Source organism: Aotus nancymaae, unplaced genomic scaffold, assembly GCF_030222135.1.
Source record: "Aotus nancymaae isolate 86718 unplaced genomic scaffold, 86718_ANA_hifiasm-v0.15.2.pri h1tg000041l, whole genome shotgun sequence".
Lineage (NCBI taxonomy): Eukaryota > Metazoa > Chordata > Mammalia > Primates > Aotidae > Aotus > Aotus nancymaae.
Window position 1 is genome coordinate 44,558,055 of NW_026988455.1, and position 12,671 is coordinate 44,570,725.

General features: G+C 42.1%; 1 protein-coding gene and 1 long non-coding RNA gene across 2 annotated transcripts in view; one reads left to right on the forward strand and one right to left on the reverse strand.

The window, feature by feature from the left end:
• Positions 1-9,988, reverse strand: part of PGM5 (phosphoglucomutase 5) — a 159,588-nt gene extending 149,600 nt beyond the window's left edge. Inside the window, exon 1 of the mRNA XM_012453555.2 lies at positions 9,728-9,988. Coding sequence (XP_012308978.2) covers positions 9,728-9,988 — 261 coding nt within the window. The remainder of the gene's footprint in view (positions 1-9,727) is intronic.
• LOC105718051 (uncharacterized) lies at positions 9,485-11,614 on the forward strand. The gene is made up of 2 exons (XR_010337062.1): positions 9,485-9,629; positions 11,422-11,614. It is a non-coding gene; the product is annotated as an uncharacterized LOC105718051 (long non-coding RNA).
• Positions 11,615-12,671: the final 1,057 nt, after the last annotated feature.

The window sequence follows — 12,671 nt, forward strand, 5'->3', positions numbered from 1 at the left end:
AGTCACAGGCATCTAGAAGTGTGGCCCAAGTTCCGTTCTTCAGTTGGACCCATTTCTCAAGATTTCATTGAGAAGATCAAGAAATCTAATTTTCGTCGGATACAAAATGGAGGTAGTGAAAATTGGAAGTGTGTCCTTCCTGGTAATTAGGTAACTTCAGCGCATAGAAAGTGCTCTGAAATCTTTAAGGTATAGAGTCTGGCCCACTTGTTGCCATTTTATGAAGTGACCACCCCAACTGGATCCCAGGATAAGAACTACAAATGTCCAGTGGGTCTACGTGGGTCCAGGTCAAGAAAGCAGAGTTGAGTACCCCGAGGTAAGCTGAGATTTTGGTGTCCAGTGGGAAAGAATGTAAGAATTGACTTTGCCACCTACTGCCTACGTGACTTTCGGCAAGATCCCAAATCCCCATGTATCTCGGTTTTGTTATCTAAAAGACCGCATGATGGAGGATAAAAGGAAGTGACACCCAAGCTTCCATTTACTGTGTCTAGTACCCAACAGACTCTCGACACATTTCACGTGCCCTTGAGTCAGTCTTTCCATGTCACTGAATATTCTTCCACAACTTGATTTTAATGGATATAGTCTTCCATTATTTAAACGTACCATTGTTTATTGACCAACATAAAAGTGTTTTTTACCTCAAATTCTTATATGTAAAACAAAAACATGTTTGAAGACTAACCCCACAATGTGGTATAAATTAAACTGGATGTAGCCCAGACATGGCAACTCACACCTATAATCCCAGCATTTTGAGAGGCCAAGACAGGAGGATGGCTTGAAGCCAGAAGCTCAAGAGCAGCCTGGGCAACACAACAAGACTTTGTCTCTACAAAAAATAAGAGAAATTAGCCAGCCATGATGGTGTGCACCTGTAGTCCCAGCTTCTTGGGAGGCTGAGGTGTGAGGTTCCGTTAAGTCCAGGAGTTTAAGGCTACAGTGACTAGGATAACCACTGCACTCCAGCCTGGATGACAGAACGAAACCTCATTTCAAAAACAAACAAACAAAAAAACCTAACCAAAAACTAAAAACTGGATATAATTTGCCAATAACTAAGCAGCAAATTAATTGTAACATTTTTACATTTCAATGATGTCTTTCTTCTTTAATCATAAACCTGTTCACTAAGAAGCTGAGGAAGTCCATGGTACTGAGTGACAGGTACATGTCTGCATCCTTGTCCTGACCTGCATCTTCTTAGATTGTCCCCATGTGTGCCCCGGACTGGCCCCGCTGACTGGTATGTACCGAGCTCTCCTGCTAACTGATCAGTGCTGCTGAGCTCACTGCACAAAGCTGTTCTTACAAGGTAGACTTCTGCCTGGAATAGTCGCACTTACTTATACAGCTTATATTTCTTACTCCTGATCCATCCAACTAAACACAAGTTCTATTTATTGTCATAGAAACATAGGTCATTTGGAAACACCTCCTTCATTTCTATGGAATGTTCAAACATTTCTGACATTTTGTCTCTGTTGTAGCCTCTCGTTAAATACATCCAGAAAAGAGACAAAGCTTTATGGGGGGGGGGCTATGTCCACACATATGCTATAGAATAAACTATCTAAATGCTTAAAAATACTTTCCATCTGGCACCACACCTTAATAGGTAGACAGAAATTATGTATGTGTATGTCTGTCTATATAGACATGCATAAAGATGTATCTCAGAAACAAGAATTCATTGCCTTATTTACATATAGGTAGAATACATGTGAATGTACATATATATTTATAGGTAGAACAAAAAAACCCTCAGTCTCTTTAGGGCCGTGTGTTTTCCCCGAGTGTCACAATTAATTAAAATATATTTGTATGCATTTTTCGATAAATTCCATCAGACCAGTTTTTGCCTGGTTGGAAAATAATAACTGCCTATTTGCTAAGTGCCCCGCTCCCATACTATGTTCCAGTGAACTAAAGACCTCTGGCAATCACAGATTTACAACTCAGCAAGATTAAACAATTTACTGTTATTTATGACAGCCAAGCTGGATCTTCTGTATTATATTCCACATTAGCATCTATCGCTTCCCATTTGGGAGATCCTGTCCAAAAAAAGATAATGCCTCCTAACCAAACATTCAGCAGGGCTGCAGGAACAGGCCCTCTGACAAACATCCTGCCAAAGCACTTTAAAGCATCGTGAGCTCCCACAGCTGTGCATTTTCAGACGACTCAGCAGATTAGCATGGAGTCTCTTTGCCTCTGCTTGGTCTGTTCCTTTCAGTAATCTCTCACATGGCCCAGTCCATTCGGTTTGAAAATCCTCATGAAATGAGCAGATTAAGACCTGGCTTCAGTAAAGGGCTGTGGGGAGGGCATGCGGGGAGAGGGTTTGCTCTTAACACAGCCTGAGCCTCAAAAAGGTTTCAGATGGAAAAGTATGACACTGACTCAGCTCATGCTTAACAGGAAATAATGCACAGGCCACACCAGGAAAGTCCTTTATGTTGTATGAATGTCTACACTGGAGCAGTTGCTGCCACCTCAGGCACTGGGATAGAGTGCGCACCTGTGTGTTTGTGTGTGCATGAGTGTGAGTGTGTGCTAGGAGGGGGAGCAGCAGGAAGCTGGACCGAAGCATCAGCAGGCACCTTCTAATTAGTAAAGCTACTAGGACTAAAAACACACATGAACTTGTACTTCTTTTCAGAGCAAAATATTTTGGTAAAATTGTGTTATATGAATAAATAAAATAACTCACAATACTATGACCCATTATCACATTCAATCCTCCCCACAACTCTGGAAGATATGTAGACAAGTATTGTTACTTTCCTTATTTTTATAAACCCAGGAAACAGACCCCAGGAGGCTAGGTGACTTCCCCACAGCAAATAAGTTGCAAATGGTAGTATCCTGATTCAAATCCAGAGCATCTCCTTTTGTCTTCATTATTGTTTTAATGTTGAAGGTAATGCATATGCATGTATGATCTTTTAAATCCAGAGATGTATATGGAATAGAAAGGAAAACGGACTCTCCTTCCCCATTACAAACCCTCTGCCCCCAAGATCTATCCACTGTTGACTGGAGTATGTTCTTCCTATCTTATGTTCCATGTCTACATTATACACAAAAAACACAATACTCCAGTCATTGCTTTTTCTTCAGCAACAAGCTATAATTCACATCTTTTTCTTACTACATATAAATGTATATCCTTTATTTTAATGGTGTATATTGTGTGGTTGTGTCATAAATTATGTACCTGTTCTCTAGTGTTGAACATATAGATATTTTTTCTGAGTTTTTCCTTCGCAAAATGCTGCAGTGAGTACCCTTGTACACAAAAGTTTGTACATTTGTTCTAGAAAATCTACAGGATAGATTCTTAGATTAAGAGATTCCTGGGTTATTAGACAACTTCTCTATTAATTTAGATATATACTTCCAAATTGCCTAACCAAAAAGTTGTGTCAATTTAACTTCTATGAACAGTATACAAACATGACAATTTTCCAACACCTACACCAACTCTAGGTAATTTCATCTTTTTTACAAGTTGATGGATTGCTTTAATTTCTATTTCTCTGGTTACCAATAAGTTTGGCCACCTGTTCATGTGTTGTTATTATTGACGATATTTGTATTGAATTGTTTGAATTTTCTTATTGATTTGGAAAACCTTTTTATATAACATAGATAATAAATATTTGTTGTAAAAGTCTCCTTCCAGTATGTGGTACGTGTTTTGTCAAGTAGAATAAACTCTTGTCCTCTGATTTCAGATTCCTTTCTCTTTCCATTAGAAATTGCTAAATGTAAGACTAGATATTGATAGCTAAAAACCAGGATGCTTACTAGAGAAAAACAACACAAAGACAATAATTAAATATTACATTCATACAAAATACCCACTAGTGCAAACTTTAAAAGAGAAAATAAAAGTAAAATGCTTCCATGACTTCAGACTAAGAAAAAGAACTTTGGAGGTTGAATGTTCCTGAAATTTTTCTTTTCATACAACTATGGACATGACTCCAAAAGTTGATGTCACTAAAAATGTAAGAGGTGAAAGATATGTAAAGACTCAGAGAAGGTGAATTTTCATTTTAACAAGTCACATATATATTCTAGATATCCTCTTATTCATAACTAAGAGAGTCAAATCAGATGAAAGAATCTAAAAATTCCCCCTTGACTGTGTAAGTAGAAGCAGAGGCACATTGGCCAAATCTTGAGTGTTTGTTTGCATGTTAACTCTTAAGGCTATAGGCTGACACAGGCCATAGAAGCCCCAACTTTTTATCTTTAATTTAAAATTCCCTGAACAATTTATAGCAATTTTTCCTGTCCATTATTCTCAAATAATCTTGTTCAAATGCTATTACAGTGCTTGTTCATGCTACTGTTGTCTAACAGAAGAGTATCCAGGACCTTAAAACTGAAAGAGTTAGGGTTAATGACTCTAATACCTATGCTTGGACTTCTCCAAAAGTGGGTTCCAATTTCTTGTCCTCGAGTCTGTATAGAAACTAGCAAACTTCCAGAGTTCACAAAAAAGCTCAAAGAGAACAGATGTTTTATACAAAATTCTTAGGGCAAGTTTCACGCATAATGTTGCTGATGTGTTTCTGCCTCTTCAACAAACATCACTATGCTTTATCACAAGATTTAATAAAGCAGCTTAGTTAAAAATGCCATCTGGGTCTCTGGACACATTAAACAAAGCTTAAAATAACCACCCCAGCAACTGGGAGGGCCCAGCTGTTCTCACAACCTCTCCCACTCCTTTTGCTTCCCCATAAAAAGAGTGAATGAAGACCACAGGCTAAAAGTATCCAGAATGAACTGACACAAACAGGGAGATAGATGGAGCCTCACATAATAGGCTTGGTAATTCCACAACTTGAGGATGGGGATTCAGAAAGGGAAGCAGAGAGAGGGAAGAGAGAATTATGGAACGGCTCATTCAAGTTTTTTAATGTATCACAAACCTGGCCTCCCTCATGTCGATCATACCAGCCCATTCCATTCACCTATTCTGTAGTGAACTCCAGTAGTAAATACACAGCAATCACCACCCAGTTCTTTCTCCCTTCTAGACATGAGATCTTAACCACCCAGTCCAGATTCTCGGATCCATTCCAGGAAAGAAGACCTAGGTACTGAAGCACAGGTTTCACTCTCTCCCTTCCTTCCTCTACCCTTCCTACTTCTGTCCCTTCCCCAACCACCACCACTTCCCACCTCACTCCACTTCCAAATATATGTTGCTTGGTTTGGGGGCCACCCCAAGATTTGTTCCCCAGATAGTTCCAATAAATGCCAAACTAAGTATATTCTCATTCTTTAGAGTAACCAGCTTTTCATGGCCAACTGGAACCAAATACAACCTGCACACGCATCTATCTGGAGGACACTCCCAAGGCCCTGGTTGAGCCAGCCTTCTGCATACCACTGCATTTCAGCTTCCCGCTTTGAAAGAGTTCACAAGGCACTGAGAAATTCTTGAATTCTGTAAGGTGCACTGTGTGTCAATATCATTGCCACTCATCATGTGGCCAATATAGGGCATGACCAGGCAACAAATAAATTTTCTCTTGGCTAAAAACTTGCAACAAAACTAAGTTGTTTGCCAAGGGGCCCACTACAGGCTATATTCAATACATACAGTCAAATCATATTTATCTGAGATATATTCAGTTGATCACACACCTTTATATTTCAGTAAAAGTTACTTACATTTCCCAGTGCTATAGGTGTTACAAACTGCTTTCATATGCAGTGTTTCACTGTCATAATGATTTTTAGATGAGGAAGCAAGTGGTTTCTAGGTATTTCAAGAGGCTAAAACTTCTGCCCTCCAACTTGCATGTGTAAACCAAAAACAAAATTCCAAGGCCCTTTAACCATCTGAATGGACTTTGACTCTTTTGGTCAATATGTAGCAGAGCTAGGAAAAGAAGGTGGGTTTTCCAGCTGCTGATGCAGGGTTTTTTCTGCCACACTTTATTATTTCCAAGGCTAAAGTCAGAAGAGGGTGTGGTTATCACATGAAAGTATCTAGTTTGGATTTCCCAAGTGTGTATTTGTAGTATTTGGTGATTTACCTTAATTTAACCTACTGTTTCTTTGGGGTTTAACAGTCCAACTCCATTTTTGAAAACAAAACAAAACAAAACAGATTTAAAATGCTAAATTATAGATCTTTGCTGTCCAGTATGGTAGCTACTAACCACTTGTGGCTATTTGCATTTCTATTTTAGTTAATTAAAATTAAGTAAAATGCAGAAGTCAGTTCTTCAGTTGCTCTAGCCACATTTCAAGTATTCAATATTCACATATGGCTAGTGGCTGGGACAATGCAGATTATAGAACAGTTCCATCATCAGAGAAACCTCTATTGAACAGCGCTATTATATAATGTCATCTCCAGAGAAAGAAGACATTAGAAAAAGTCAGAAACGGCCAGGCATGGTGGTGCATGCCTGTAATCCCAGCTACTCAGGAGGCTGAGGTGGGAGAATTGCTGGAATCCGGGAGGTGGAGGTTGCAGTGAGCCAAGATCGTGCAACTGCACTCCAGCCTGGGTGACAGAGCAAGACTCTGTTTCAAAAAAGAAAAGAAAAAGAAAAAGTCAGAAACATCTTGAGACAGGCACAGTGCTGTCATCTGTCCAATACTGCAGTCGTTTAGGAATAAGAAAGATCAGAACAAAGACGAGAAAAAGAGGTTGCCTTAGGTGCACCAACCCAGAAAAGGACAAAGGCATTCCTATAGTCATTGTGTTGCATTCTGGCTCTTAAACTTTTTAGAGATGTGAATAATTTGATACATAGAAGATACAAAAAGTTGAGGCTCTGAAGCAGATGGAAATAGAAAGAGAGCTAATTTGTTACAAACTAAGCTTAACCACAATTCATTTAAATGATACTATTCACTCTTTTCACATGATCAGTTTTTCTTTTGCTCTGTAGTATGACATAGTTTATATCTTTAAAGGGGAATTAAAATATTTCTTGGAATTTTAAAATGTAAGTTCTCATAGCCACATAAAAACTACAGAAACAGATAAAAACTATCTTCTCATTTATTCCCTAATCCATTCAAATTAAATATAAAAATCCAAGCATCCAGAGTGATACTCAAAAAAGTGAAAGTGAGAAGCAAAAATTCATTTGTCACCTGTGGAGGCAGTTAACTCACCAAATCCTCACTCCAAACACCAGTAATTTTTAAAAGACATAAACACATGTTCTGCCTTTCAGGAAGGAACTGTATTTCAGGGTAACCAATGACCTAGTTGTGAAGAAAATGGCCTGCTTATAGAAAAATGCCAGCTAAAACATGTAGAAAGAATTCGAAAGTCACCATTTGAAACCCCTAATGAAATAATCAACTCAAGTAAGGATCATCCATAAATGCTAAAACAATCAGGTAAATGTTGATAGAGAACTAAACATACACATGGTGTAAAGTTTACATCAGAGACTACTGGCTTGACCCAATGGTGAATATAACGGAGGAGATAGGCAGCGACCACCCTAATCTTGCGATCATCTCAGCATCACTAATGATGGGATGTGAATATTCATTATTGTCTATGAAATATTAAAAAAAAAAAAAAGTTTAGCCTGAATCTAATTAAACCTTGCAGTGGGCTAAACGTGTATGTCCTCCCAAAATTCTTATGTTGAAATCCTAACCCCAAAGGTGCTGGTATTACAAGATGGGGCCTTTGGGGGTCAGTAGGTCATAAGGACAGAGCCCTCATGATTAGAATCACTGCCCTTACAAAAGAAATCTCCATTTCTTATTTTTTAGAAATCTGTACTAAGGAATTTAGGGATAAAATGTCACTTTAGCATAAGCCCCCAAAAAGGCAAACAAAATGAGGAAAAGATTGGTTAAAGCTGGCTGTTTGAAATTCTGAAACATGTCTACCATTCCCTTCGCCCATACCCACCCCTCTTAGACGTAGTACTTTCAGATAACTTAAGAGTTGATGCTTCTATGTGGATTTTAATTGTAATCGGTCCTTTATAACAACTAGTAGACTAAATTTGACTCTATTTTAAGCATATATTAACCCATGCTAATTATCTGCTAAAATAAATTCCACTCTTAGAGTTAGTAAAGTGTGTCTGTCATAGAAAACCCAATGAAGTAAGCAGCTGAGGAGCCCCTTATGGTAAAGTGGGCCAAGAAACAATAAGACATAATAATTTTCCCATGCAAATCAACAACTGTAGCTTCGAAAATATCCTGACCCACAACAAGTATTGGACAGGCTATGTTTCTCTCACTCCCTTAAAATATTGGCCCAAGAAGGAGTATGAGAGCTGCCATAGCTCTCTCAAGGCTCATTATTCTCCATCACTCCATGGGAACAGCCTTGTCAGACAAAAGTGAAAGACCATTTGTCAACCTCTCTTCAACTCCCTGATTCTAGCCAACCTTCATCAATCCCAAATGAGAAGCCAGAGAGAAATACAAACCCCCGTATCTCCAGCATCATTTTTGACTCTGCTGGAGTCAAAAATCACAATTCCACCACCCACCCCAACACCACTGCCTGTTTCTTCCAATTGCTTTTTATTATGTTTTTTAAAAGAATCCTCTTTCCGTATCACTGAAACACTGAGAAGGAGGAATTATAGTAGATGAATATGAAGCATGGAGAATCCTTTAAAAATATTTTTAATAGTAAGTGAGAAAATGAAAAGGAGAGGGTTGGGAAGAGAATCCAAATGCCAGGGAATTGTTCAATTTCGCTTTTAAAGATGTTAACACTCATTTACACATCTGCAAGAGACTCCCTTTAAAGAAAAGTTCTATTTGTGTGGGTCTGGTTGCGTTAACAAGAATGAAATTACTTTTTGAGATGATGTTTCCCACAGATAATTCGGAGACCTCTGAAATTAAGTATCCCTTTTGTAAATGTCCTTGAGAGGCTGCCAGACTTGGGAAACAGAAAATTGGGATATGAGGCTATGCTGAAAAGTGTTTCTAGTTATAGGACAGAGAGTAAAGGTGCAGAGGGAGGAAAAACCTGAAGTCTGAGAATCCGGATTGCAAAGGAAGACCGAGGTCGTGGGAGAAAGGAGAGGCTGAAAACTGAAAGGGGACGAGGCATGAAATGTTGTCAAATGCCAAAAAGCATTTGGAGAGAAGTTGGAAATTGCATTAAGAGAGCCACTGCAAATCTCATTTCAGCCCATTTAGAGATACGCCTCCTGGGAACTGCGAACCCAAGCTGCTTAGCATCAAATTGATCTACTCCATCCCTATCCTAATCAAATAAATCATTCAGTAATTCCACTGGGTTACACTGGGTTAAAGAACCGAAATAATATTAAAAACCTTCAGGGCCCACTCTTGCCAAATATGTCAGGGAGTGTGTGTGTGTGTTCTGAGACACCGCTACAGGTAAAATGGCAGAGCTAAGACTTAGGGGATTGGGGGATTATTGCAAAAAGGCCACAGGGCGGGGGGACTATGTCGGGAGCCTGCGAAAGAAGTTTGTGTGGGGACGGTGGATAGTGGACGTGTTGGGAAAAATATGGAAAACTGGGAGCTGCCTTGGAACCGACAAGGTTGGGCAAGAGAAAGCCGGAAAGAGAAGAGTCCGGGGCGCCGGAGACCCCTCAAGGCTCATGGGGGCGGTGGGTGTCGGGGGCGCGCCCGGAGTCGCGAGCGCGGAGGGGGTGGGGGGACCGGGGCGCGGAGGGGGCCCGCGTGGGGCATCCGGTCACTCACTCACCCCGTTGGCCGCGGCCATCTGCACCACGATCTCGGTGGCCGTCTTGCTGAAGTACCTGCCGTCGCCGCCCACCACCATGGTGCAGCCCTGGCGGTCGCGCAGGTCGATGGACGACAGCACGCTCTGGATGAAGTTGGGCAGGTAGCTGCGCTGGCCCTCGAAGAGGCCGGTGGGTCTCCGCAGCCCCCCACCTCCGACCGGCCTCTGGTCCTCGTGGGGCGCGGTGGGCACCGTCAGCACCGGGATGGGGCTCCCCTCCATGGCGCCTCCCGGCCGGTCCCGCTGCGGCTCCTGGAGCCCAGGGAACTGTGCAGCTCGCCGGGGTGGCCCCACCAGCCTGGCCGCACCCGGGACTCCGCCTCGCGCCCGGGCCCCCTCCCCAGCCAGCCGGCGCCCTGCGCCTGCCCTGCCGGGGGACCGCCCGCCCCTCCTCTGCACACCGCCGCCCGCTGCCTCCACCTCCCTGTAAAGTTTTCTCCCGCCCACCTTCTCTGCTGCCGGCCCGGCGAGGTGCCCTCACTGCCTTCCCAAGCGGGACTCGCTTTCGGGGCGTCCCAAAAGCCCGATTCCAGGGCCTGCTAGCCCGACCCAGGTGACGCTCTCCGGGGCGCACCCTCCGGCAGAAAACAGCGAGACTTGGGGCAGAGCCCTGGCTCCTCTCCTGCACCCCGGCCCCTCTGCCGGTCTCCCCGGGAGTGCGCAGCCCACAAGCACCAGTTTCTCTTTTGAACAAGGACAGGGAGGGAGTTGGGAGGGGGCTGAAACCTCTTGCCAACAGCGAACAGCCCCGGCCAAAAATAACCCTGGAAAGGGGAGCTGAGAATGGTTATCTCCTGCCAGCGCTGAAATCGGAGTCTGGGCGCTGTGTGTGTGTGCGGTGTGTGTGTCGCTGTGTGTGGGGTGTGTGTGTGTACCCTCCCACCACGACCATTTGTTGAAGCGAATCACCACTGTCAGCCTTCACTCCAGCAAGACCCCTTGAACCATCTACATTTCCCCAGCCTGTTCCAAGGCAGCACGCTTTCCGGTATGAACAATTCCTTTTTTTTGTTGTTTGTTTGTTGTGGTGTTTGCAACAGCAGCAACACAGTCAACACATATCTCCCTATTCTTCTCATCCTTCTCACCCTCCCTACCCAGCTCCTGCCTTAGAAATAGGCTTGTCCTACAGCGTGTTAGTCCACACGATCTGAACTCTGCACTGAGTTAGTTGTTTTCAACAGGAGGGGCTAAAGCCCTTGTTAATGTCCTACCAGGAGTGAACCAACAAAGCCAAGTTAAAGGAGAACTGGGTACCAGGTACTGTGCTAGGTCCCTTCGCATGTATCCTTTCATTCTGCTGGAGTTAAGATTTTCTACGTCCTCCCCATAAAACCCACCTAAAATCCAAAACCAGGAAATTCTCCATAGAAAATAGGAGTGACAAGAGAAAAGACTAACAGGATAAAACCCAAAGCAGGAAGAAAGTTCTATCTCCCATCTCTCTCAAGGAATTTTTGGATCCACCAAGGCTACTGTACTGAAATACCCTGCTACTTCTCCTTTCCCAAATATTGTCCACTTCCTGAGAGTAAGGCTGACTTGCTGCAGGGTTATAAAGTGTTTGATCACAGTAAGACAACTGTAAGTAATAACATACATTGTATACTGTTTTGCAATTGATAAAAGGCTTTGCATCTGTTTTTTCTTTGAAGGCTGAAGAAAAGAAGAATGGTATTCATGCAGTTCCCATTTTACAGATGAAAACAAGAGGACTTTCTTTGTGAAGTAAAGAAAGTGGTTACGATGGGACTTTCAGCCTGTTCAAATTACATATTGCCCTTCCCCTTCTTATTAATAACATTAAAGTGTGATGGGGAAACCCCCGAAGCCATCAACTGAAACCTGCCTGGACTTTTTAGCCATTCTCTTCAACATAAAGAATGGGGGTTTTTAGAGGGGCCGAGAGGAAGGGGGAAATGTCATCAAAGAGTACAATGTTTTAGTTGAGACAGGAAGAATATATTTTGTTGAGATCTACAGCACAGCATGGTGACCGTAATTAATAATAAAGCGTTGTATATTTCAAAATTGCTAAGAGTACATTTCAAATGTTCTCATCATGAAAAATGATAGGTTTTGAGGTGATGGATGAATTAACTCTCCAGATTTAATTATTCCACAATGTATGCATGTATTATAACATCACATTATACCCCAGATACATACAATTTTAATTTGTCAATTAACAATTTTTTAAAAGAATAGTGTGACAAGTTGGGGGAGGTTGTTTTTGGTTTTTATTTACCCCTCTAGTCTCTACTCAGTCTCCAAGAGGCCATTCTCTATAAAGTTCCTGTCACCCAGCTGGAGTGCTGCGGCACAATCAGGGCTCACTCTACCCTCTCCCTCCTGGGCTCAAGCAATCCTCCCACCTCAGGCCCTCAAGTATCTAGGACTACAGGTACACACCATCACACCCAGTTAATTTTCATAGTTTTTGTTGGAATGGAGTTTCACCATGTTGCTCAGACTGGTGTTGAATTTCTCAGCTCAAGCGATCTACCAGCTTTGGCCTCCCAAAGTGCTGGGATTACAGGTGTGAGCCACCAAGCCTGGTACATGATGTTTCTAACCTTTTATTGTTATATTTAAGAGTCTTGGCTTAGCACCGAACAGATAGAACCTTAGCACTTATAGGGACCTTTACACATCTATACCCTGTGGGTTTTTAAGATCTCTTTCTAATGACATTTTATTTTGCAAAAGACAATGATGCAACCCCTAAGGCTCAGAGATGACCAGAAGCCCTCCAGGCCTCCATCTCTCTGCTGCTAGCAACTCCCTCTCTCTTGACATCAACATCATTCTCTTCTCTCACAGCCCAGCTCCTTCCACAGACTCAGGGACTAGGCACTGGCATCTCAGACTAGATATTAGAGAATTACCACTCAAGAAGAAATCC